Source organism: Spermophilus citellus (genome assembly GCF_964194105.1).
Source record: "Spermophilus citellus genome assembly, chromosome: 18".
Lineage (NCBI taxonomy): Eukaryota > Metazoa > Chordata > Mammalia > Rodentia > Sciuridae > Spermophilus > Spermophilus citellus.
Genome location: NC_138200.1, coordinates 67,733,464 through 67,757,023, shown reverse-complemented (window position 1 = coordinate 67,757,023; position 23,560 = coordinate 67,733,464). Strand labels below are relative to the sequence as shown.

General features: G+C 47.2%; 1 protein-coding gene across 6 annotated transcripts in view; it reads left to right on the top strand.

Moving 5' to 3' along the window:
* The window catches only part of KLHDC4 (kelch domain containing 4), a 41,559-nt gene that overhangs the window by 5,402 nt on the left and 12,597 nt on the right, over positions 1-23,560 (top strand). The window contains exons 2-5 of one of the 6 annotated variants that reach the window (XM_081273146.1): positions 2,339-2,430; positions 5,090-5,168; positions 6,468-6,566; positions 16,734-16,870. In XM_081273146.1, the coding sequence (XP_081129272.1) occupies positions 2,339-2,430; positions 5,090-5,168; positions 6,468-6,566; positions 16,734-16,870 (407 nt within the window). Of the gene's footprint in view, positions 1-2,338; positions 2,439-5,089; positions 5,169-6,467; positions 6,567-16,733; positions 16,871-23,560 lie in introns of those variants that run through there. The other 5 variants (XM_081273143.1, XM_081273147.1, XM_081273148.1 and 2 more) reach the window with 5 other exon arrangements.

Sequence of the window (23,560 nt, the reverse complement as noted above, 5' to 3'; positions counted from 1 at the left end):
CCTTTCATATGTGACATTTGTGAAAGGCTGGGTTTAGCTTTAAGGGCTCTAACCCCCAAATTGGGCCTGTAGCCTATTCTCCAAGCAGATCCAGTGATATCATCAGTACTGCAGTCAGCCAGACCTAGAAGATGGCCTCTTGACAATGCTGAGGTTGAGTGGTTTGTAGATGGGAGTAGTTTTTAAAAGGGCATCAAAATGACCACCCTGCAAGTATTTGGGCTCTCTGCCAAAAATTCCCTACACTCCCTGTGTGTACTTCCCTGTGTGCTCTTCTAGTTACCACCCTCCCTGTCTCCACCATAGCCAGGCTCCCAAATAGTAGTGCACAGCGTCTTCCTGTCTTACCATCATTAGTCAGCCAGCTCTTAATTGAACTCTTAATTGGTCACACTTTGACCTGCCTGCATCTCTCTAATAATTAGTCCTGGCAAAAAAAGTTTACCTCATCTCAAACCCAGAAGGGTGGCTTTGGTCCTCCTGTTACTTGATTCCTCTTAAATGGTGTGATCAGCTACCCACTTCTTGAAACTTTGGATTTCCTTGGTTTCTGTGACATCTGTTTCCTTTGTTTTACCTTATTCAGTAAACTTCCTGCTTGGTATTGTGCTAGGTGTCTGGGTTGCAAAGATGTTATAGCCATAGATCATTCAGGACTAAGAGGTTTAGGCAGATTTCTGAAATTTTCCTACCCTTTTCAGGTTGTTTTGCTGCCTTTTTGATTCTCAGCACTGTGTGGAAATGCTTTAAAGACACTGCTCAGAAAGGTGGAGGTTCAGTAAGACTAGCCTTGGAGGGGCTGGGGATGTGGCTCAAGCCCAGGTTCGATCCTCAGCACCACATACCAACAAAGATGTTGTGTCCGCCGAGAACTAAAAAAAATAAATATTAAAAATTCTCTCTCTCTCTCTCTCTCTCTCTCTCTCTCTCTCTCTCTCGTCTCTCTCTCTCTCTTAAAAAAAAAAAAAAAAAAAGACTAGCCTTGGAGACAACAGGGACTGTGCAGAAAGGAGCTTCCAGGGAGAACAGAGCTGAGAGACTGAGTGGACAGTTGACAGATGGAGGTGGCAGGAAAGACAGACCCTTGCATCAGAGCAGCCTCAGGGCCATAACTTGGAAAAATCTCTGTGCATTCCTTGACCTCAAGAACTGTCTCTAGTTTGCGCTCTGGGCCGGGCATACCTCTGAGCTACACTCCTGGCCTGAGACTGTTTCTGCTTTCAAAGATTGTGTTTTCCCTGAACAGAGAAAGCCTGCAGGTTAAGAAGGTTGAGTGAGATTGGCTTGGATTGTAAGGGATCTGTGTGACCTTCTTGGGTGCTGGAGATTGAAGACGCTCCCTAAAGTGTGTTGGGCAGGGTGGACCTCGGCAGTGCTCACTTTCCTGGGCTGTCCCTTAGAAAGAATCTGAGCTGACGTGATCCAGAGAACAAGGCACACTTCGTTAACTAGGTCATTGATCGTTGTCCTTTGTCAGCTTCCTGTGTCCTCCTTGTGCTTAGTGGACTTTTTAAAAGTTGCTGTTTATCTGACCTGTGCTGAGGAAAGGGGTTTGGGTAACTTTTGAGGCCCATGGAGCTGTGTGCAGAGGCCAGTGTTGGGTTGGTAAGAGGGAGGTTGCTCTGAAAGTGTCTTAAGTGCTAGAAGGACATCTGAACTTCCAGCTCTGCAGAATGTGGGAACAAGGTGTACGAGCGGGAGGAATGAAAGAGTCAGATCCCAGGTCTCAGTGCGAACAAGGTGAGGGAGTGCGTTTGAGAGGAGACTGCAGGCCGCTTTCCAGATGACTGGCCTTGCACCAGCTGTGGGGGTGGGGTGTACTTGGTGCCTACAGGGAGTGAGGGCTGGGCAGGGCGGAAGACTGGCCTCCAGAGCTGCCCAGCTATGCCAGTGCATCAGTACCTCAGCTTTAGGTCTGCGGCCACAGCTGTCAGTAGGGGTCTCTGAGCCTCTATGCAGGCCCTGTCCCAATCTGACTCTAATGCTTCTCTGTTGGAGCTCATATTTTATCATGGGGGTAGGTGGGGGTGTGAACAGGACAGACAAGATCAAGACAAAGACCAGGTACTGTTGTCAAACAGGGGGCAGGCGGGAGCACCCTGGGCCTGGGTGCTGAAGTTAAGGTGGGCAAGTGCTCCACCACTGGGCTGTGTCCCCAGCCCTGTGTTTTCTGAATGTGTTCGGCCCTGTGCATTTCAAACCCAGGGAGAGCAGGTTGTGATTCATAGATGTGACTGGACCAGTCTGATCCAAGTGACCTTGGAGGAAAGCTGGCCAGGCTTTTGGCTCCATGGCAGGTTCTAGAAAGAGTCTCATGTTGGCTGCTTGTGTGCCCTAGGAAGACCTGGAAGCCCTGATAGCCCATTTCCAGACACTGGATGCCGGGAAGACCCAGGTCACCGAGACACCGTGTTCCCCGCCCTCTCCACGGTAAGCGGGCAGGCTTCCCTGCCTTCTAGTTCTGTTTCCCTCTCTTCCCTAAGTTGGAAAGTGACTTGACATGGATACATGTTCTCAGGAATGATTGAACACTCTGAACATTTCCCATGAGCACTTGCTGTGGGTCACTTGCCTCTGCAAAGCTGGGGACAGGCTGTGAGCTCTGCTGTCCTGTAGGGGCCTGGGGGTATGGCTCAACACGGCTGCTCCTCTTAGAGTGGGTTTGAAGGCACTATAGTTGGTGGCACCCATGGGTGAGTATCACCCCCCCCAAGCTATTGTTTGGCTCTGAAGGTTTTTAAAAGTGTTTTAAAACATCACAGGTGTTTGTTCTGCTGCCTTTAAGTTCTCACATGAAGCTTATTAGATATACATTGCCATTTTAAGTAAGTGTATTAATGGTGAAGGAAATCTCAGGTCTCTTGCAGGACTTCAGACACCCATGGATAGAGTTGGTGTGGGCTGAAATGAGCAGGCATTGGTTTCCCTCTGGCTGCTTCCTCCTAATTTCTGAGTGCTGATTATTTTCTGCTTCTGTCTGGGACCCTATGCTTCTCTGTTGGTTACTCACAGAGCAGAGGCAGGACATTGAGTGCATCAAGCTCTTTAGTTCCTAACCTAGGGAGGCCCAGCATCCTCATGAGAAGATGATGCAGCCTTCAGAGTAGGGAAACGTGTAATTGCCAAACATGTAACCTAGGCTTGTTTTGTTCACTTGAGAAATGTTTGCTTCAGTCCTCAGAATGAGATGCAGCTTGTAGGTCCTGCCTGGTGGCGTGTCAGCCTGGGCCAGCCTTCAGGAAGTTGGCTCTGCTGTGCGGTCTTTGCCTCAGCAAAGTCAGGACTGGCTCTGTGCCTGCATCCCTGGGCCCTTGGGCTGGTGGCAGGGTGCAGTGAGCCCCTGAGCAGAGTGCTGGTGGTGGAGCAGCCCCAGGCACACATCCTGTTATTGTTTAGTTCATTCTGCTGGGGACTGGGTTTTATTTTTCCTTTAGTTGGTATGTTTTCTTTGGTAGATGGACATTTTCATTTGAGTGGTTGAAGCAGATTGGATATTTTTAAGGCTTCTTTGTGGGTACTGGTGCTCCTGAGGAAAGCTACTTGGAACATGGGTTGTTATTATTATTAGTTTTGATGATGTTTTAGAACTTTTTCTAAAGAAAAAGCTTGTCCCAAAAGTCAGATTAAATGCCAAGTATATAAAGTGCTGGCTGTCCCTGTGCCAGCTGGGCGTGCCTGCCAGGCAGAGGGAGCTGGTGTTGGATCATATGGTGAGATGAAGACCTTGTTTGGTAGCCTTCATAACTTCTGACCTCCCTCCTCTCAGCTGTGTATCGTTAGGAACCCTTGACAGTTACAGGTTCCTAAGAAGCATGGCCCTGAGTGTGGCCCAGGTGTGGCCTAGGGCCAAGGACGCTGCACTCACTGGTGTCTGTGCCTCTTGCTGCCTGTGCCTAGGTGGTGCCTGGGTACAGTGGGGCCTTGTTGCTACTTTCTGCTTTGGGCCTCATACAGATTCTTGTGTTAGATACTTTGCCACAGAAAACTAAGAGATGTTAAAAGAGAAAACTAAACAAAACAAAACTGGGGGTGGGTGGGAAGCATTGTTCTTTTCTAAAAACGTGTCATTGTGGTTGTGTGTGTGACACAGTTTGCCGTTTTAACCTTTTCTTCAGTTCTGTGGCGTAACTCGCATTCACAGTGCTGTGCAGCCATCTGCATGGCCGAGTATCACATCCTGCCCTGTACGAGATGGCTCCCTGTCCTGCTGCCCTGCTCGCGTCGTCTCCTGGGCTGTGGAGGCTGTTCAGATGCTGGCACCACACCATATTGGCATTGGGGCTTGGCCTTATCTACCTTGTGCTGGTGGATGCTTGTGAGCAGTGCTGTGGTGGACATGGCTGCAGCTGTCCCCTGGAGTTTCCACCTGGGGGGCTGCCGATTCATGACGTAGCTCTGGATTTAGCTTCTGAGGGATGCCAGACTGTTCCCTTGCAGCTGCACTGTTTTAGTGCTGGTCTCCTTACTGGGAAATTTCCCAGACTGTGAAATCTTTCTGTGCATAATAAATCTCCAAGAGAAAAATAGAGGTTTCAGATTTCCCCAGTTGCTTGACTTTGAAATGGCTTTCCCTTTGAGAAGCAGCTTCTGGAATGAGTAGTGTGGACCCACCTGGGGACTCCACTGTCAAGGATGCTGAGAGCAGGGCATTCTGCCACAGCCACGGCCTCTTGTCCTGCTTTCTACTGAAGTAGTCAGAATGTGTGTGCAGCTTCCCCAATGGCTATTATTTTGTCCTGTGTATGCAGGAAATAGAGAGTTATTGACATTTTCTTGGCAGAAGGCCCCTGGGACATACTGGGCTTTAGGAGCAGCTTCGATTATGATTTAAGGGGCTAGACCCCCAACAGGGCAGGTCTGGCAGAGGCAGCGTGGTCAGAGGTCTGAGCTTCTGCCTGCCTGCTCATGTTTTCAGCCAGTTCTGAGTGAGGTGGCCCAGACCAGGGCTCTTCAGGTGCATGAACTTGGTATCTGGCTGATGGCCTCAGGATGGCCCCAGGGCCTGCTGTTTCTGGTAAAGCATGCTCATGGAAAGGAGCCTGGCCTAGCATGGCGTTGTGTGCTCATCTCTGCTTCATGTCTATTGCAGGTTAAATGCCTCCCTGTCCGCTCACCCTGAGAAAGATGAGTTAATCCTTTTTGGAGGTGAATATTTCAATGGCCAAAAAGTAAAGTATACCTTTTTTCTTTTCCTCTCAACTTTTCTTGGGTGTCATTTGAAGCATAGTTAACTGAAAGCAGTGATATGAGCGTCACCTTCACGATCCTCTCTTACATCCTACTTCCTGGGTGTCAGGCCTGGTGCATCCTTGACAGTCACCAGGGCCAGTCGGGGACTGAGTGACTGCAGGCAGAGTTCTGCAGGGTATTTGTCCCCAGCACTGCCTGCAGAGGTGGGCCTGCTTGGTTCTCTGGTGGTTGCCGGGACTGCTCTTCCTTGTGGTGGCTTTTCACGTTCCTACCCTTCAACTTTGGTTTCCGGTGCTGGGAATGGATCCCACGGGGCTGCGCACACCAGGCAAGCTCTCTTCCACTGAGCTGTACATTTCCAGCCTTCAAGGTGGTTCCGAATGAAAAATAATGCTAATAAATTGTGGGGCTTTTATTTTTGAGTAGTCTAGAAAGCCCTGTGCATGAAGCAGAAAGCTGTGTTCACTTTCCTCTGGCCTGCAAGGAGTTCTGTCAGTTCTTAGCCTTCTCTGCCTTTTCATGCATTCAAAAACTAGATTTGAGCTGGATGCAGTGGCATATGCCTGTAATCCCAGGGACTGGGGAGCTGAGGCAGGAGGATTGTAAGTTCAAGGCCAGCGTCAGCAACTTAGACCCTGTCTCAAAATAAAAAATAAAAAGGATTGGGAATGAAGCTTAGTGGTAGAGCCCTGGATTCAATCCCCAGTGCGCCAAATCAGTCAATCTGTCCCCAAAAAGTTAGGCTTGGGTTTGGAGAGTGAGGGTCTGGCTGATCAGCCAAGGCGACTGGTGCCTCAGAGCAGTAAACTGTGAGCATTTGGCTTCTGTCTGCAGGACCTCTGACTTTGTGGGAAAGAGCACCTAAAACAGCCCTTCTGTTTTCTACTTTCAGAGCAGTGTTCAACAGTGACATGAGATGTCGGTACTCTATTATGAAATGGGCTGTGCTTTAGATGGTTTGCTCAGCTGCGGGCAGATGTCAGTATTCTGGGCACGCTTATGGCAGGCTAGCTCAGCTGTGATATGTGGTCGGTTGGGTGTGTCAAATGCCTTTTCACTCAGAGTGGCAAGCAAATTAACCTACAGAAAGCTGTGGGGCGGCCGTCCTGTTGTCCCTGTAGATCTCAGGACCAGCGCCCTACCTGCCTGTGTTGGTTTATAGTCCGTTGTTGGAGGGGACAAGCTTTCTGGGGATTTGTCATAGTGTCCTCCCCACATGCTGTCACTTTCTTGGCGCATGTCATTCATGATACTGAGGTTCCTCTTCCTTCCCACAGACTCTTCTGTATAATGAGCTCTATGTCTACAACATCAAGAAGGACACTTGGACCAAAGTTGACATCCCTGGTCCACCTCCAAGGCGCTGTGCTCACCAGGTAACCAGTACTGACCATCCTCCTTCCTCCCTCTTCCCAGGCTAGAGCCAAGGGTAGACACTTGCAGAGTCTGTGGAGGGCAGGTAACCTCGTGCTGATCTTCTTGGGCTCCGCTGTTTTCTAACCTGAACTCTTTACTAAGGTTCTTTGTGCTTGTAGTTCTTTACATGTGAGAAGGGGAGGTGGGGTGAAGATCATGTGAAATACCCACGTGTGAACAACTCATGTCTGGCCTGGCACATGATAGGCTAGTAAAAGGCTTGCTTCTCTTGTAAGTAAGAGAACCCCATAGGCCCAAGATCTGAACTAGGTGTTGCACAGGAGGAGATGGGATATCCAGGAAAAGGGCACTGGAGGAAGGAAAATAATTATTTTAGAATGAAGTGAGTCATGACAAAGAAGTAGTGTGGAGTTAGCATGTAGTTAGCCTGTTTCTACTCTTTGCCTCTCTAGGAATGAGTTCCTGGGCTCCATGGGTATGTGGGTCTTTCCATGGTCCTTGCTGCAGCTTTGCCCTGAGAGCAGTGGGGCTCGCTCGCTATCTAGGAGGAAGGCAGGGAGTGGGTGTGAGGCACAGCTCTTCTGCCTGGACTGTGTCGGCAGATAGCTGGCTGCAGTGGAGTCCTAGGAGTGAGAGAGAGTTGGTCTCCTGAGTCACTTGATGGTTGGTTCCCCCAAAGAAAACTGACCAAAACACACTGAAATGAAATTTATTTTCCATAAAGAAAGAATTTAAAAATTCCAGATGGGCCTGGCATACGAATGAACATGGTAATTTATGGGGAAGAGTCAACATGTACACATTTTTATGAAATAAGTACAATGTCACTGTGTCCATTGAACCACAGAAACTGTTGGCCTCCTGCTAAGGGACAGCTCCTGCCACTCATCTGTGCAGGCCTTGTAGGAGTCCACTGTGTCCTTGCTAAAGAGAGTTACTGAATGGCTTTTATCTGCCAGGCCCTACTGTGGGTGCTGGGTTGTGGCCACAAGCCTTAGCTGTGTTCCTGTTTCTTGCCTCATCTGGTCCTGAGGGTGTGGGGTATGGATGGACTTGGCTGTCCCTCAGCAGAATCCCAGGCTGGTGGTAGAACCCATTCACAGCATGCTATTTTATGTTGGAGTCTATTGGTTGCTGCTTCTGGCCTTTGGGAAGAGGGTTGTGAACTTCAGGTTTTCCATTTATTCCAGTTAAAACCACAAGGAGGTCCAAATGCCTGGGACACAGACTCATGGGATGAGGAGGAAGTGGGTGCTGAAGGGAAGGCCTTGCTCTGTGCTCTGAGTTGTTGAGGCATGTCCCAGGCGCTTGGTTCCGAGGCTGTGTTTGGCCTCCACTGGACCTGGAGAGTGGTAGTGGTTAGTCAGCTTGAGCAGAGCTTCAGGAGAGCTTCAGGACACCTATGTGCTGCGCATACATCCGGAAGGTGGTGTTTAAAAAGCTGCTTGTTTACTTCTGACCAAGTACATAAATGGTCACACAGATGATAGCTGGGTGAGTAGACTCTTATCAGTAAGCTGGACAATGCCGAGAACAGATAGTGGTCAGGGAGCCAACTGTGGTCAGTTCCAGCCCAGGACACCTGGGTCTCTCCAGAAGGGCCAGGTTTGTCCTGAGGGCTGCGTGATAGTTCCAACCAGACCTTCAAGTTATGTCCTCTAAAAGAAAAACACTGATCCTTATTTGGGAGGGATATCAGAGGAAGCAGTTTTAGTGTGCTTTTAAGTCTTTTAATCCTCAGACTTCCTTCTTGACCCTGAACCTCTTATGTTTTAAGATAAATTTCTTCCTCTGGGTATCTCTTAGCAAATGATTGGTTTTTCTCCTACCTCAGCATGATTCAGAGTACTGTGTGCTGGTGGTTAGGTCAGTTTTAACTGGCAGTGAGCTTATTAAGAGGGTCCTTCTGCCAGACAGTGGTCCATTCTGTTTGTTTAATAATTTCAAAATGGAAAGAACATTGAACTTGTCCTCAGTTGAAATTTTGAGGCTGCTTTGTTGTGCTGGGGATCCCAGGGCCTCACACATACTAGGCATGCGTTCTACCATGGAGCCACGTCCCCAGCCTTGAAACCTTTGGGTTTGAATTACAAGCTCCTATTGTTAGTGCCCTAGTTAGCCATTTCGTTCTTCTGTTTTTTTTCTTAATCAAAAAGTTTTCCTCCATGTTTTTCCTGTTTAATGACTGACAGGTCTATATAATGGTCTTATCCTGAGAGAGTTGGTTCAAGATATTTGAACGGGCCAGATTATTTGAAATAACTAGAATTTCAGTGTGTGTCTTGCTGAACTAGAATTAACCGTGTCCACCATGTGGCCTGTGTAATGGTTTTATTAATGAGGTTTTAGGCATAAAGTTAGCTAGATGAGATGGAAATAAAACACATAGACTTAGTTACCTTATTTATATTGTCAGGTCTGAGACGGCTCCCCTCTCTGGTTTTTTCTTCTAACCGCCCAGCAGGGCAGCAAGGATTACTCAGGGCTAGCAGGAGAGAGAGAGATTGAACACGCCTGGGAGTAGCCTTTTATTGGGGAACAAGAGATTTAGGGGAGAATTTCATCCAATGAAGGTTGAGGGGGGACCGCACTCCAAGGTCAGGGTCAGTGATTGGGCCCCCGGGGTCAGTGGTCAGTCACACCCCCACACGGATGGGCTCTCTCATCAGGAAAGGGTCAGGAAAGCTCCGACACAGCCAGAGCGCCTCAGGCCCTTAACGGGAGCCACCCAATCACGTGTCAGAAATGGCTTCCCACAACCGTGTGTTTTGAAAGCAGCATGGCTTCTCTGGTGTCTTTGACACGCACGCAGACTGATTTCTGTGGGAAATCTGGGCAGGTGCTTGGCTCAGGCGTCCTTGGTGCTTTTGGAAGACTCCCCATGGGTGTATGTTTCTTTTGTGAGGGGGGGGGAGCTCTGTATTCCTCAATTCTTTTGGGATGACAAGTAGAGATTTTGTTTTATCATGCATTTCCTTAATAAGTAAAAAAGTAGTTTGGCAGAAGTACAGATTTAGTTTGTCATGGTTTATTTTTACTGTGCTCGTGGTAAGGGTCTTTCTGCAGGTGTGAGTGGAGAGTGGTCCCTGGGCTTTGCTCTTTAGTGGCCACTTGACAGCAAGCTTGGCTTCTTCAGCTCGACCGTTCTGCTTGTGTGGGTGGCCGTAGGTGACCACAGTCCTTTCTGAACCTTTAGGAGATGGTGCTGAAGTTGTGAAGTTTTGGGGACATAATGACTCTATTGCCTTTTATCTAGCAACTCTGAAACCATTCTTTTTTTATTTTTTTATTAGTTGTTGATGGACTTTTTATTCATTTATTTATATGTGGTGCTGAGAATAGAACCCAGTGCCTCACACATGTGAAGCAAGCGCTCTACCACTGAGCCACAACCCCAGCCCTGAAAGCATTCTTGAAAGAAAGTAGAAAGGTTCCAGGATACTTAAAAATCTCAGCATTACATCCAAACAGAAACAGTGTTTTCTTTAAGAATTTCTTCTTTTTTTTTTTTTAAAATTCTGATTTGTTTTATATGACAAAGGAATGCATTATAATTCATATTACACATATAGAGCATAATTTTTCATATCTGGTTGTATACAAAGTATATTCAAAGTATATTCACACCATTTGTGTCTTCATACATGTACTTTGGATAATAATGTCCATCTCATTCCACCGTCTCCCCTCCCACCCCTTTGCCCTATCTAGAGTTTTATTTATTTTTATGTGGTGCTGAGGCTCAAACCCAGGGCCTCGCACGTGCTAGACAATTGCTCTACCACTGAACACAAACCCAGCCCCTGATGTTGGTTGTTTTAATCAATCATAGTAATAACCATTATTTATCAGGTGGCTAGTATGTGCCCAATACTGTTAAAACACTTCATGAAGTAGATTTCTTTTTATAGTCATGTTTGTTGAGATATAATTTATATTTGGTACAATTTGTCCTATTTAGTTTTATAGTTATATGAATTTCGACAACACAAATATTAAAAAATGACAACATATATAATGGATATATAGCACTACAGTCAAGATACAGAATATGTTACCTTGTTCTCCTTTCTTTCTTTCTTTTAAATAAATAAATAATAATAAATTATTTAATATTTATGTAAATATATTTAAATAAATAAATAATAAATATATTAACCCAATGGATTATCAATATAATTTGCAAAGAAAATAATTGTTAGATATGTCATGTTCATTTTGTTTGTCCTAATAATTCTTTGGAATGTAATGTCTATTTAACACATAGCACACCTCAATTCAGATGAGACATTTCAAATACTCAGTGGCCTCATGTAACCAGTGGCTGCCATATTCCCTCTTTTCTCCATCTTTCACTTTTGGTGAGACATATGCTATAGGCTGCATGATAAGTCCCCTGTTATGTGGTGTCTTGTTGAGTTCCTTCAGAAAGGGACACCAAAGAGATGAACTTAGAATATTCAAAAGTGGAATGAGGCGATTTATTCTTCCCTATAAGACTATTAGACCGTTAAGTTGGTTTCTTCATGCTTCAGTTAGGTCACCTCTACAAGGTTTTCATAATGGCTCTCTCTTCTTTCACCTCCTACCTCTCCAAGTCTACAGAAGGAAAGGTGCTTCACAAAATTTGTTGGTTTCCCTCAACCTTGCCCTTATCTTTATAAATACCTTATTAAACAATTTTTACCCTGATTGATCTCTTTCATCCTTGACTCTTGAATAATGGTTTTTTAATTATAAGAAAGTAAGATATACCTCATCTCATATCACAGGCAATATATATACACACACCAGATTAATTATATGTTAAAATATGCACAGAATGCTAAAACTTTTAAAAGAAAATATTTGGTAACTTTTCGAAGAGAAGTGGAAAATTAAAAAATACAAAATAAACAAAAACCTGAAAAATCAGATGACATTGTAGTTAAAATTTTTATGTGTAAAAATTTATCAAAAGGAGTTGAGAGACACGAATTGTATTACCGGTCATTTTTGTTTGTTATTTAGCTTGACTTGGTTTCTGCTTTGGTGGCTTTTCCTTTACTGTAGTTCTTCCCTTTGCAGATTTCCATTGTTTTCATTTCCTCCTCGTGGAATATCTAGCCAAAAATGTTTTGTACTGCAGGCTTTCTTGCTGTAAATTCTTTTAGCCTTTGTTTATCATGGAAGGTTTTTATTTCATCATCAAATTTGAAGCTTAATTTTGCTGGATGTAAGATTCTTGGTTGGCATTCATTATCTTTTAGAGCTTGGTGTATGTTGTTCCAGGATCTCCTGGATTTCAGGGTCTGGGTTGAAAATTCTGCTGAGATCCGAACTGGTCTTCCCTTATAAATAATCTGATTTTTCTCTCTTGTGGCCTTTAAAATTCTATCCTTAATCTGTATACTGGGCATTTTCATGTGACTTGGTGTAGATCTGTTGTAATCTTGTACACTTGGTGTCCCATAGGCCTCTTATATTTGATTTTCTAGTTCATTCCTCATGCTTGGGAAATTTTCTGATATATTTCATTGAAGAGATTGTGCATTCCTTTTGTTTGAATCTCTGAGCCTTCCTCTATCCCAATGAATTTAAATCTGGTCTTTTGATGGTATCCCATAATTCTTGGATGTTCTGTTTGTGGTTTCTTACCATCTTCACTGTGAGGTCAACTTTATTTTCAAGATTGTATATTTTATCCTCATTGTCTGAGGTCCTGTCTTCCAGGTGGTCTAGTCTGTTGGTAATACTATCTGTTGAGTTTTTAATTGGCTTATTGTTTCTTTCATTTCAAGGATTTCTGTTTGTTTGTTTTTCCCCCAGTAATCTTTCTTTCTTCAAGTAATCTCTTGCAGCCTGTGTTTGCTCTCTTATCTCTTTGTTCTCTTATCTCTTTGTTTTTGCCTGTATCTGCTCCCTTAGGTCATTCTTTAACTCCCAGGTCACTTTAGTTATGTGTGTTCTGAACTCCTTCTCTGACATTTCACCTATCTATGGTGTCTATTGTTGTGGTATCTCGGTTTGTTGGGGACACTTTCCTCCCTTGTTTTTTCATGATGTCTATGTATCTTCCTCCCCTGCAGTGTAGATCCGAGGTATCACAGCTTCTGCCCTGTTGTCTTATAGTGTCCCCATAGGTTACCAATACCTCACTTTTAAAGGAGAGATCAATATTACAGCACTCAGTGTGCCCAACGTGCAGCCATATATCAGCTTCTGTTTTGTCACTATAATCAGAAATGATGAGTTTGGTTATCTTCTACCTTATAGTCAATAGGTTTGTGACATGGTTTACAGTTTCTGGTGGTGGAAGGGGGGGGCTAGAGGGTTGGCTGAGATGTTCATGAGGTAGGATGTGGAATATGGAGGTATTAGATTATATGACTAGTGAGAGGGTGATCATAAGAAGGTGGCTGTTAGTAGGAGAAACAAGAGAGAGGCCACCCCAAGCAAGACTCCCTGTCACCTCAGCAACAGGATAACTGTTAGCACCCCTAGTAGGGAAACCTCTGGTGCAGCCAGGCCCACAGGGACCTTGGTGACATCTTACCAGGTCCTGATTGTTGTCCCTTGACAGAAGCGGCGCTATCCCAGTTACATGGCAGTGGCAGCCTGAAGCCTATATAGGCACTTGATATTGGGCTGTGGAGCCATGCTTTGCTGAAAAAGGGACCCCAGCCCCGGTGGCTGGCTCTCCGAATCTCCAGGCTGCAAGGGTGATGGTGGTGGTTATGGTGGGGGGCAGGCCTTTCCTCTGGATCTTCAGACTGCCATGTCGGATTTGTTGATTTCTGTTTACAATTTTTCTTTTCAATAATTCCTACACTTTGTTGTTTCCTTCCTTTCACTTTGAGTCTGATTTGTTTTTTCTAGGCTTCTAAGGTGGAGGCCTGACTTCTTTCAGATGGTTCCTAACAGCACTTAAAGCTGTGCATGTCCCTCTGGACATTGCCTCACTGCTCCTTGTACACTGGACCTGCTGCTGTGTTTTGTGTCACTCTGATTGAAGTAAGGTGCTTTAGATGTCTTCTTTGACCCATGGTTACAGAGGTTAGAAGTGTGTTGTTTAATTTATGAATATTTGGGGATTTTTCAAGAGGCCTGTTGTTATTCATGTCTAATTCTGTTGTGGAGAGCACCTTGTATGATTCAGTCCTTTCATGTTTGAGATTTACTTTTTGGCCTAAATTGTCCTGTCTGGGTGCCTGTCCTGTGCGGGTTGCTGAAGCACTTGTTTTCTCTAGCTGTTGTATACAGCGCCTTGTTAGGTGGGGTGGCTGGTGGTGGTTAGTTCTTCCCTGGTCTTGCTGACTCTGCCTGATGACCTTAGCTGTCCTCAGGTTCCTTTGTCTGCGGTTACAGAGCTGCCTCCTTATCGCTGGGCTGCCTCCTTATCTCAGGCTCAGGATTGCCTGCTACAACTTTTTCCTTCCTCTGACTCTTGACCTTTTTGACCCCTGACTATTTAAAGTGCACTTCTTGTGAACAGTGCTATGATTGTGTTGTGTTTCACATCAGCTCCCAACTCTGTGGTCTTTGCTTTTTAATTGGTGTGTATTCTTCTCATCTTCAGTGTAATTACTGATTCTGTCATCAGGTTCCTGCTGTTTCGTCCCAGCTGTTCTGTATTTCTATACTTTGTGTTTCTTCCTGCCTTCTTGTGCCTTTTAATATCTCATTTTAATTTTCCTCTTGGCTTATCAGCAGTTCCCCATTTGTTTTGTTTTAGTGATTGCTCTGTGGTTTGCAGTGTACTTGCTCATCTTATGGTGGTCTGTTTCAAATACTGTGCCACGTCTCATAAACTGGAAGAACTATGGTGGAGGCCCACATGTTTCCTTCTGTTCTTTGTGCTATTATTGACAAATATCTTCTGTGTATTTTATAAACCTTACAATGCAGTGTTACTCTTTTTGATTTAGACTTGTTTTTTAAAGAAATTTTAAAAGGAGAAAGAATCTTATGTTGACTTATTTACCTTTTCCAGCATCCTTTATTCCTTTGTATAAATCCAGGTTTTCTGTTGGTAATGTCCCCAGTCTGAAGAACGTCTCTGGTCATTTCTTGAACAGGTCTGCTGCAAACAAATTTTTTTCAGCTTTGCTAGAGAAAAATGTCTTCATTTTGAAGGTTATTTTTGCTGGATATGGAATTCTGTTAACAGTATTCTTTGAGCATTTGAGAGAGGTCCTGTTTTATGATATTTTTTTCTTTTGAGAGGCTCGTGGTTGTTTGTGTGTGTGTGTGTGTGTGTGTGTGTGTGTGTGTGTGTGTGTGTATATGCGTGCGTGCTGGGTGGGCCCAAGCCTTGAGCCTGCTGTGCAGACCTCTACCTTTGACCCACCCTCCCTCCCCCACCCCAGGGCTCCAGCCTTAGCTCTCCTGTACCAGGCTGCCCATTTGGCCGTTCGTTCTTAACTTGCCTGTGTGTTTCATACCTGTCTTTCCTTCCCAAGGATGCTTAAAAGATTTCTCTTCATTATTGCTTTTCCTTCAGTTCAGTTTTGCTCTATCTTTGATTTTCTTTGAGTTGCATATATGTTAGACTGTTTAATGTTATCCAGCCTGATAATCTTTCCCTCTCCCACTCTGGTTTTTTAAAAATTTCTGTTTAATTTGGTGTAGTTTCTGTTTGTCGTCTCCAGGATCAGTCTGTGCTCTGTGAACTAATGAAACGTATTTCATTCTGTAGTCTGTATTGAAAAGCCCTAGCACTTGTGTGGTTCTTGATCACAGCTTCTATTTCTCTTATGTTGTTTTCTTTTAAATCTTTGAACATAGTGTGTGTTTTAAAGTCCTTGTCTGCCAGTTCTCCCATCTTTGCCACTTTGACCAGCTGTGCCAACTAGCTACTTCTAGGGCAGTTCCATGGACTGAGCTTTCTCCTTCCTGGGTTCACATTTTTCTACTACTATTCTGTGGTTAGGTGCTGGGCTTTGTAAAAGCTGCCTGTTTCCATCTTTCAACAGAGGGTGAGTATTGTCTTGAGTGGACTGTGAGAGTGGTGGCCTGATCAGTCCATCCTGGTTTGAATGGACTGACTGGACTGGGTGGTAACTGTAGGCAAGTAGGCGTGGCTGAGGAGGTGAGTTCTCTGCCCCGTGACCCTTCCCCCTTCTGCTTCCTGATGACCATCATGAACTTGGAGCTGTCCTCTGCTGGGCCCTTCCCCGTGATGTGCTGCCTCACCTTGGGCCCAGAGCAGTGGAATTGGCTTTCTCTGGAGACTCTACTGCCAGAGTCCCCAGAGGAGCAAGTCCTGTGGGCCTCACGCCTAGAGCCCATGTCCTCCTTTTTGTTAGCAGTGTCTAATGACTGTTGAGGAGTGCCCCTGCTGCAGCTGTTGGAGACCTTGTGGGTTTGCCCCCTGCTATCCTCAGGTCCTTTGCACTGTTCAGCCCAGGGAACGCTTCCCATGGTAGTGGTCCAGAGACCCCAGCTTTCACTCGTCATGATCCATTTTGTGTACTGTAACACAGTATCATAGTCTGGGTAGTTGTATTAAGAACAGAGGTTTATTTCTCACAGTTCTGGGGCTGGGAAGTTCAATGCTGAGTGCCAGTCTCCGGTGAGGACTTAGGTGCTATGTTATAACATGGCAGAGGGCATTGAGCATCAAGAGAGCCCACTGTTTTGACAAAGCCCCCTGCCATCACTGGTCACTGGTGAGGGTGGAGCCCTAGGACCACAGCACCAGAGAGAGCCTGTTTTCAGTCTGTCGTGTGGATGGGAGGGCCTTTCAAAGCATAGCCACTCCTACCTTTCAGTCTTCAGAAGTGAACGTCAGTGACACTCCACAGATGTTTCTGTATTACACGTGCATTTTTTAATTTCTGGGGGTAGTTTTAGGTGTGTAGTGGTAGGAAAGGGTAATGAGGATTGAAACAGCTTTATTGTAGATATTTAATAAAGAGAAAGTAGGGTTGGCTTGTGTTATAACTATTATTATGCTCCATTTTAACAGGCTATGGCATTGTGTGCCTTTAAGTGGAAGCTCATTTTGCAATCTGGGAGGGCATGAAAGTGTAGTGGAGTTCTGACTGAGGACAGTGTGCCTCGCAGAGGATTTCAGGATTCTTCCCCCAGAGGCAGGAGATGTTGGCTGGTTCCCAAGCTCTCTGGCCCTCTGGGACTGGCTAGCTTCTCTTGCCTGGCCTGACTTGTTGCCTTTCTTTTGACAGACCGTGGTGGTACCTCAGGGCGGCGGACAGCTGTGGGTCTTCGGTGGGGAGTTTGCGTCTCCCGATGGAGAGCAGTTCTACCATTACAAGGACCTCTGGGTCCTGCACTTGGCCACCAAGACCTGGGAGCAAGTCAGGTAAGGTCCTGGACAGGAGCCGAGCCCTGGACTTGCCCTTCTGTGCCAAGTTCTGCACAAGGGAGCAGGGCTGGTGGGGCCCTGGTTGTAGGCCCCAGTGGTGACTGAGCTGTGGAGGAAAGGCTCTGGCACAGGGAGGCCTGGATGGGGAAGGCTGCTGGCTGCCCAGTGGTGCCCGGGCTGCACTGGCAGTGTGTTCGAGCCTGTTTCCGTGCTCCTCCCACGTCACCTCTGGTGCTCCTTGCGGTGGGCCCTCTGTCTTTTCCCAGGTGTGGGGTGGTAAGGCAATTCCGGGGCTCAAGCATGCCAGAAACAAAGCCGATCCCTTGGGTGTGCTTTCCTCAAAGGAAGTGCTCCTTCTGAGTGGGGTGCGGGTAGGAATGTGGCGCAGGGACCAGGGACCAGCCTGTACGTTCCTCCTCAGGAAACTAGGCTGGTTCTGTGGTTTGCACAGCCCTGGCAGCTGGGCCTGGCAGCAGCCACTGAGAATGGAGGCTCTACCAGGCTCTTTTGGTAATATATCCTCTGCCTCCCCAGACAGAGAAAGGTGTGCCGCTTCTGCCTGCTTGGTACAGCCCACAGCCGTGTTGGCCAGGCTTCCAACAGGCCGACATTAGCACAGGGCTGAGGAGCCCAGTTGCACTTCCCTTTCTTGGGCGGCACTGGGAAAGGTTACTCGGGAGGCACCACAATCAGGAAATTATTTCATACTAAAAATTGTTTTTGCCACTTATATATTGAACCTTAACCCAAATTTGTGTAGACCCAGACCATGTTTATTCTCTTTTGTTTTGCTTTAATTATTCCTTTCAAAACCCAGTTGTGCTTATTTGCTTGTTGGGTCCTTTTTGAAAAACGTATTCTTGATGTTTAGTAAATTTTATCAGCCTCAGCAGTTTCCATCCATAACTGAGGTGGGCACAGGTAGCAGGTCCTCGAGAGCTTTCGCTTCACCTGGTAGCTCCCCTCAGGCCTACCGTTGACTGGCACCGCTGTGGGACATGGCTGCGGTGACACTCTGAGCCGTTTGTGGCATGAACATTTTCTCCTGTCTGCAGGCTTTGCTGTTTTGTTTCTCTTCCAAGGACACAGGAGCACTCTTGAGGTGTGATCACTCGGGGTGGCCCTGCCACTGTCCTTCTCACCTCAGTGTGTTCCAGCAGTTGGGCTGGATTGCATCTGCAGGATGTGGAGGCAGCTGGCTTAAGCAGGAGGTGGTACTAGCAAGTAGCTCATTACTTAGATGCTTCCTATTGTGAAAACAGGAGAGGTTTAAAGTGTATTGCACAAAGTGGGGAAGGCTTTTTTTTTTTTTTTTTTTTTAACTCAGGTGAGAGTGCAAACCTTAAGTGTAGCTGCCATTTTTTGCTCCTTGGTGGCAGCCTGCAGGACGGTGGCTACTTTATGCGCTTTATTTTTTCTGTATAGATCTCTGTGTGGAGCTAGCTGGTGATGGTTTCTTGTTGAGAGCCACAGCTGAGTCGGAACGGCCCCTGGCATTTTGCCAGTAGTATTGGTTGAGAGGCGAGCCATTAAGATGATGCTGGATTGATTCAATTATATATTAGGCCTTTACTGTCCAGTAATAGGATGGCTCTTGCTGCGTCGGACGCCTGCTGCGTTGGAGTTCCCGTTGAGTTCTCCCGGGGTTCCGAGAGTGAACGCAGTGCGCGCAGCCCGGGAGAGGGAGTTCCGGTTGGTGTGTGGTGTGTTCCTGAAGGAGCGGCGTGGGTGGCGTTCGGGAGAGTTCCCGGGGAACGTGTGTGGAGTGTGCTGGTGGAGTTCAGAAATAAAGTTTGTTCCTGCTTGAGTGGCTCGTGATTTGTGCCCAGCCAGACTGCGGCAGTTTCTGACTCTGAGTGGCTTGAGTGTGGGAAGGTGGACAGATCCAGAGATGCTGGCCTTGGTAGCCAGGGTGCGATCCCTGGTCCAGGAGGGGCATATGTGAGCATCTTGGATTGGAGAGAGAGAGAGCTCATTTTGAGTATTAATTTGGAAGTCAGGAAAATGAGGCTCTCCTGTCTACTTCACTTTTGACTGTGGCCTGCCATGCTGGGTTTGTCTTGCTGGGCTCATGCATCCTGTACATGGGCTCATCAGAATACATTCTCTCACGAATGTGAATCTTGAGAGACTCGTCTCTTGCATGTGGCCGGGGTCCATTCACTTGTTACAGAATAGTCCTGCATTTGACCTGTATGTTCTGAAAGCTACTGCTGCAGTTCTTATAGGTGGTCCTGTCCTTTCCTTGTCTGGTGATAGACAATGGTGTTCATTGCCGTGAGTCTGCTGCGGCACAGGGTGAGGCTTTGTGCTGTGGCACCCTTGTGTGATGGGCAAGCATCTTCCAGACTCTGTGCTGACTGATGTGACCAGCACCCGTTCCTGTGGCATCTCCAGCCTCTTGCTCTTTCTGTTCCAGTGGGTGTTTATTCATTACCTTGACAGTGAGTGGTCACTTGTGCTTGGGAGCGTGATGGGCACTGGTGTCATACCCCCATCAGAGAACCCTAGTTCTAGTGCAGTGTCAGCTGCCGCTTCCTCTGAGGATGTCAGACACATATGACTGCTTTAGCAGCTGTTGGGAGATTTCCTTCAGGCTGTCTGGAGTGAGAAGGGCCCATGGTTGAGTCGGCAGCATAGCTTCTGTGTGCCAGCCATGTTTGTCGTCTCCAGTGAGGGGAGGGAACAGTCATCAGGGTGGGGCTCGGGCTCCTGTTTGGTGGTGGGCTGCAGAGAGAGGGCCGGGAACAAGCATGAGGCTGCGTAGAAGGTCTGTCTGTTCACCAGCAGAGCAGCTGGACCCGCAGCAACAGAAAGCCTGGCCACTGGCCTCTGCAGATGTCTCTCCACAAGATAGGTGGGCCATGGGGCCAGGGCCTGGCCCCTGGGGAGGAGGCAGGGACAGCAGGAGGCGCCTTCCCCTGCTGGCAAGTTGCTGAACAGAGGCTATCACGCAACAGCACCTGTTCAGTGGGTTTTGTGGCTGCTTTGCTGTGTGACATGCCATAAGTGACTCCTTAAAAAATGTACAGTTCAGTTGTTTTATCATGTTCGGAGTATGCAGCCAGCACTGTCATTTAGAACATTCCCATCCACCTGAAGAGAAACTCCATGCCTTTCCTCGCAGCCTCCCTCGGTCTTCCAATTCCCCACTGTCTGTCTCCGTGGGTTTGCCTGTTCTGGGAATTGTATATGAATGAGGTCCGGCAGTACACGTCTGTTCTCTTGTGCTTGCTGTCACTAGGTGTCACACATCAAGGTCGCTCATATTGTAGCAGGTGTGAGATCTTTGTTCCTCCTTAGGGATGAATGACAGTCCCCTACCTGGGTGTCCATCCGTCTGTTATTGGACCCTTGGGTGGTTTCCACATGTTTATATGCATCAAATTGCTTAGTAGAGGAGCAAGAAAATTTTGTTAATATATGTGTGTGTGTGTGTGTGTGTGTGTGTGTGTGCGCGCGCGGGCGCGGGCGCGCGTGCTGTTTCTTCCTGATTTGAGGAAGGAGCCAGCATTTGGTCTGCAGCTAAACCCTCTGAGTGTCAACGTGGTAAAGCAGCTTGTTAGTGCCTAGAAAAGACTTGTTAGCAAAATGAGTCGGAGGTGTTTTTCAGCCCTGTGCGGAGGGCAGCAAGGCGTCGGCTGGAGTCAGTGGTGCCACATTCCAGTGTGGAGCTGCCAGTGGCACCCAGATGCTTCCTCTGCCCAGGTGAGCTGGGTCAGCTCATGGCCTGCACGTCTCTTGGGTGTGGACTGCCTGCTACATGTCTGCAGCTGTTCTGCTGTGTAAGGAGGCTCATTGTGGCTAGAGTATGACCAGTTTGTAGCAACACTAAGGGGGTAAAGCATGGGATATGTGAAGTTTAAAATGTGTTAGGATGGGTAGCCAGTTTTTGACACATCTGCAGGTGCTGAGGCCTGAGCTTGGTGGTGGTTGACATCACACTGTTATGGTCTAAGTTCTGGCTCTGCCATATACTGCCTGCTGGGCTTCTTAGCTTATAGGTGGGCCTCGATTTTCTCATCTGTGAAACAGGAATAAAGGTAATACGTGCACCATGAGGTATAAATGCACACAGGAGAACCGTGCCCATCCTGAATGAGCACTGTACCAGTGGTGCTTTCACTGTTAATAGTCTTGGTTTGAGCAACACAGGGACATTATATGTCCAGGCTGCCTGAATCTGAGAGATGGCTACTGATCCTGCCTGCTGGGATTGAATACCCTCGCTTGTTTGGTGGGTGTGGTGCAGGAAAAGTAGGGCCGAGCTGCAGAGGAGTGCTTTGGGGAACAGAAGGGCCTGCTCTTGCACTGTGTCCTGCTTGGGCTGTCCTGGGCCTGTGCTTGCAGGGTGCACTACTGGACCTCGTTCCCTGTTGGATGAGCTGTGTGACCTCGAATCTCAGGGTCATGATAGGAGCTGTTCCTTTGCCCATCAAAGGCCTCGGGGCTGTACTGTGTGTTTATAGCTGTGAGTTTTATCACGTGTGCTGAGTGCTCGGCTGTTTGCTTGCTGAGCCTGTGTAGCTATCTGATGCTGAGACATCTCCTGTGAATGTCATCACAGTGGCCCAGTAGGTGGCCTGGTGACAATGGCTGGCAGTATGCCCCATGGGAATGCCATTCTGTGCACATCCCCCAATGAGCTGAGTGCTCTGGCACCCACAGCATTATATTTGTACTGTATATAGACATCTGCCTGAGTGGGTCACGCTGATTCGTGAGGACTGTACATTTAGGACTGACAGCAATTGAAAAGCCTGGCCTTCTTTTCTTCTCTTGTCTTTTTTTGGAAGGGGTGGCTTTATTTTCCAAAGGGAAAGAGATTATTCTTTTAGCTACACAGTGGCACTTGACTGCTGCCACGAAACATTGGGCTGAGTCCTTCATTCCTGACAAAGCTGGAGGCTGAGACACCCAGGGGCTTTCTGTACAGGAAGCTGGCAGAAATCAGTCCCCAGTCTCGTGGGCTCTTGTGGGTCAGAGGTAACCAGCTGGCCAATGGGCCTTGGCTCCCATTACTGGACGGACACTGGAAGCATCCAGGGTCTCCTCTGTGTCTGTTGTGGAGTAGACGTACCTGTGAGCACAGTGGCTTAGAGTTGAATGAAAGTCTCTTCCCTGGATCCTTCTTATAAAGTGACATATCAAAACACTTCTCAGAAAGGAACGTGGCCCTGTGCCCAGTGTGTGGAGGGCATGTGTCTGCACTGTCCTTTGCCTTGGGACAGGGGCAGCTCACTGGGAGCTGGGCCTGTGCTGTGGTGAGAGCCAGATAGTTCCCAGAAAGCCTCCTGTGGTGTTGTCATAGTATGCCCCAGGCCCTCTCTTCTGAGCCCTGTCACATTTTGTATTTGTGATTGTGAATTGTGGCAAAAAACCTGGTTACTAAATTCGTGGGTGATAGAAAGCCAGGACAGAAAGCAGGTAAATTGGTTAACAAATTCAGCATCCAAATCCATCTTCAAAGAACCAAATCTTTCAACATGGAATTTACATGTAAGACTTATGTAAGTGTAAGATATAGGAGCTGGGCCTGAAAAGCCCCCTTAGAAGAGAAAGAAGGCTCTGCTACACTGTGGTCCCCCCAGGTGTCAGTAGGTGATGAGGCCCCCTGAGGGGCTGAGGCCTGTAGGATGCAGTGTCAGGAGGAGTGCTTGCCTCCGCTGACATTCTGTGGACAGCGAGGCTGTGAGATTCTGTAGGGCACATGCCATTTGTGGAATTTTACATGTCCATTTTGGGGACAGCTGTATAGCGTGCACAAAAATAAATGAGAAATAATGCATTGTAGAAATAGGTGTCAACATGTGTGATTCAGGTTGTGACTACCACTCTGCAGCCTGGAGTTGAGCCATCTCGGGGTCAGTGGGAGGGCCAGGTGGTTGAAGCTCATCCTTTGCCACGGTCTTGGGATCGTCCCCTGGTGGCCTTGCTGGCTCTTGACAAGACCCTGCCCTGGTGTTAGCTGTTCTAGCTCTCCAGGCAAGACTCCCTGTGCTGTGCTGCAGCCTGCAGCCACGCCCTCTCTTGGTGTGAGCCAGGCTGGTGCTCACTGGAGAAGGCTCAGGAAATGCAAGAAGCTGCAGAGAAGCGAAGCCCCTGGAAGCCCGTTCAGAGATGTGTTGAGTCACCCGCTTTTCCAGTACTGTTTTACAAGCACTTCCCGTGAGGGGAGGTATCTTGATCTGAATCTTAAAACTCTTGCTCAGATGGAGGTGCATGGTCTGTCTACTTTGATCTGTAGTTCTTTGATTACAGGTTGATTATGTTTTTGGTTTCTATTATTTGTATATTCTTAAGAATTACTTATTTTTTCTGTTGCTTTTTTATTGCTGTGTATTTTCACGTTTGTTTTATTGAGGTATAGTTACAAAAAAATGCACACCTTCTGGGTATACAGGTAGGTGAGTGTCAGCTGCTGCAGCTGAGATGCAGAACATATCCACCACCCCACCAAGTCCCTTCCCAGCCCTGTCCCCTGCAGCTGCCATCAGCCCCAGGTTAATCTTGTGAAGCTCTCGTGTAAGTGGGGTCATGCATGGTCTGGAGCTCTGTCAGCACTGGCTGTGTCTGGAGATGTGTGTGTGTTGCCCAGAGTGTCCACCTTCCACTGCACCCTGCGATTGGGAGAAAGCCTCTGTGAGTGTGTGTTAGCCTTCGTGTGACCCAGTTCTTCCTGGTGTG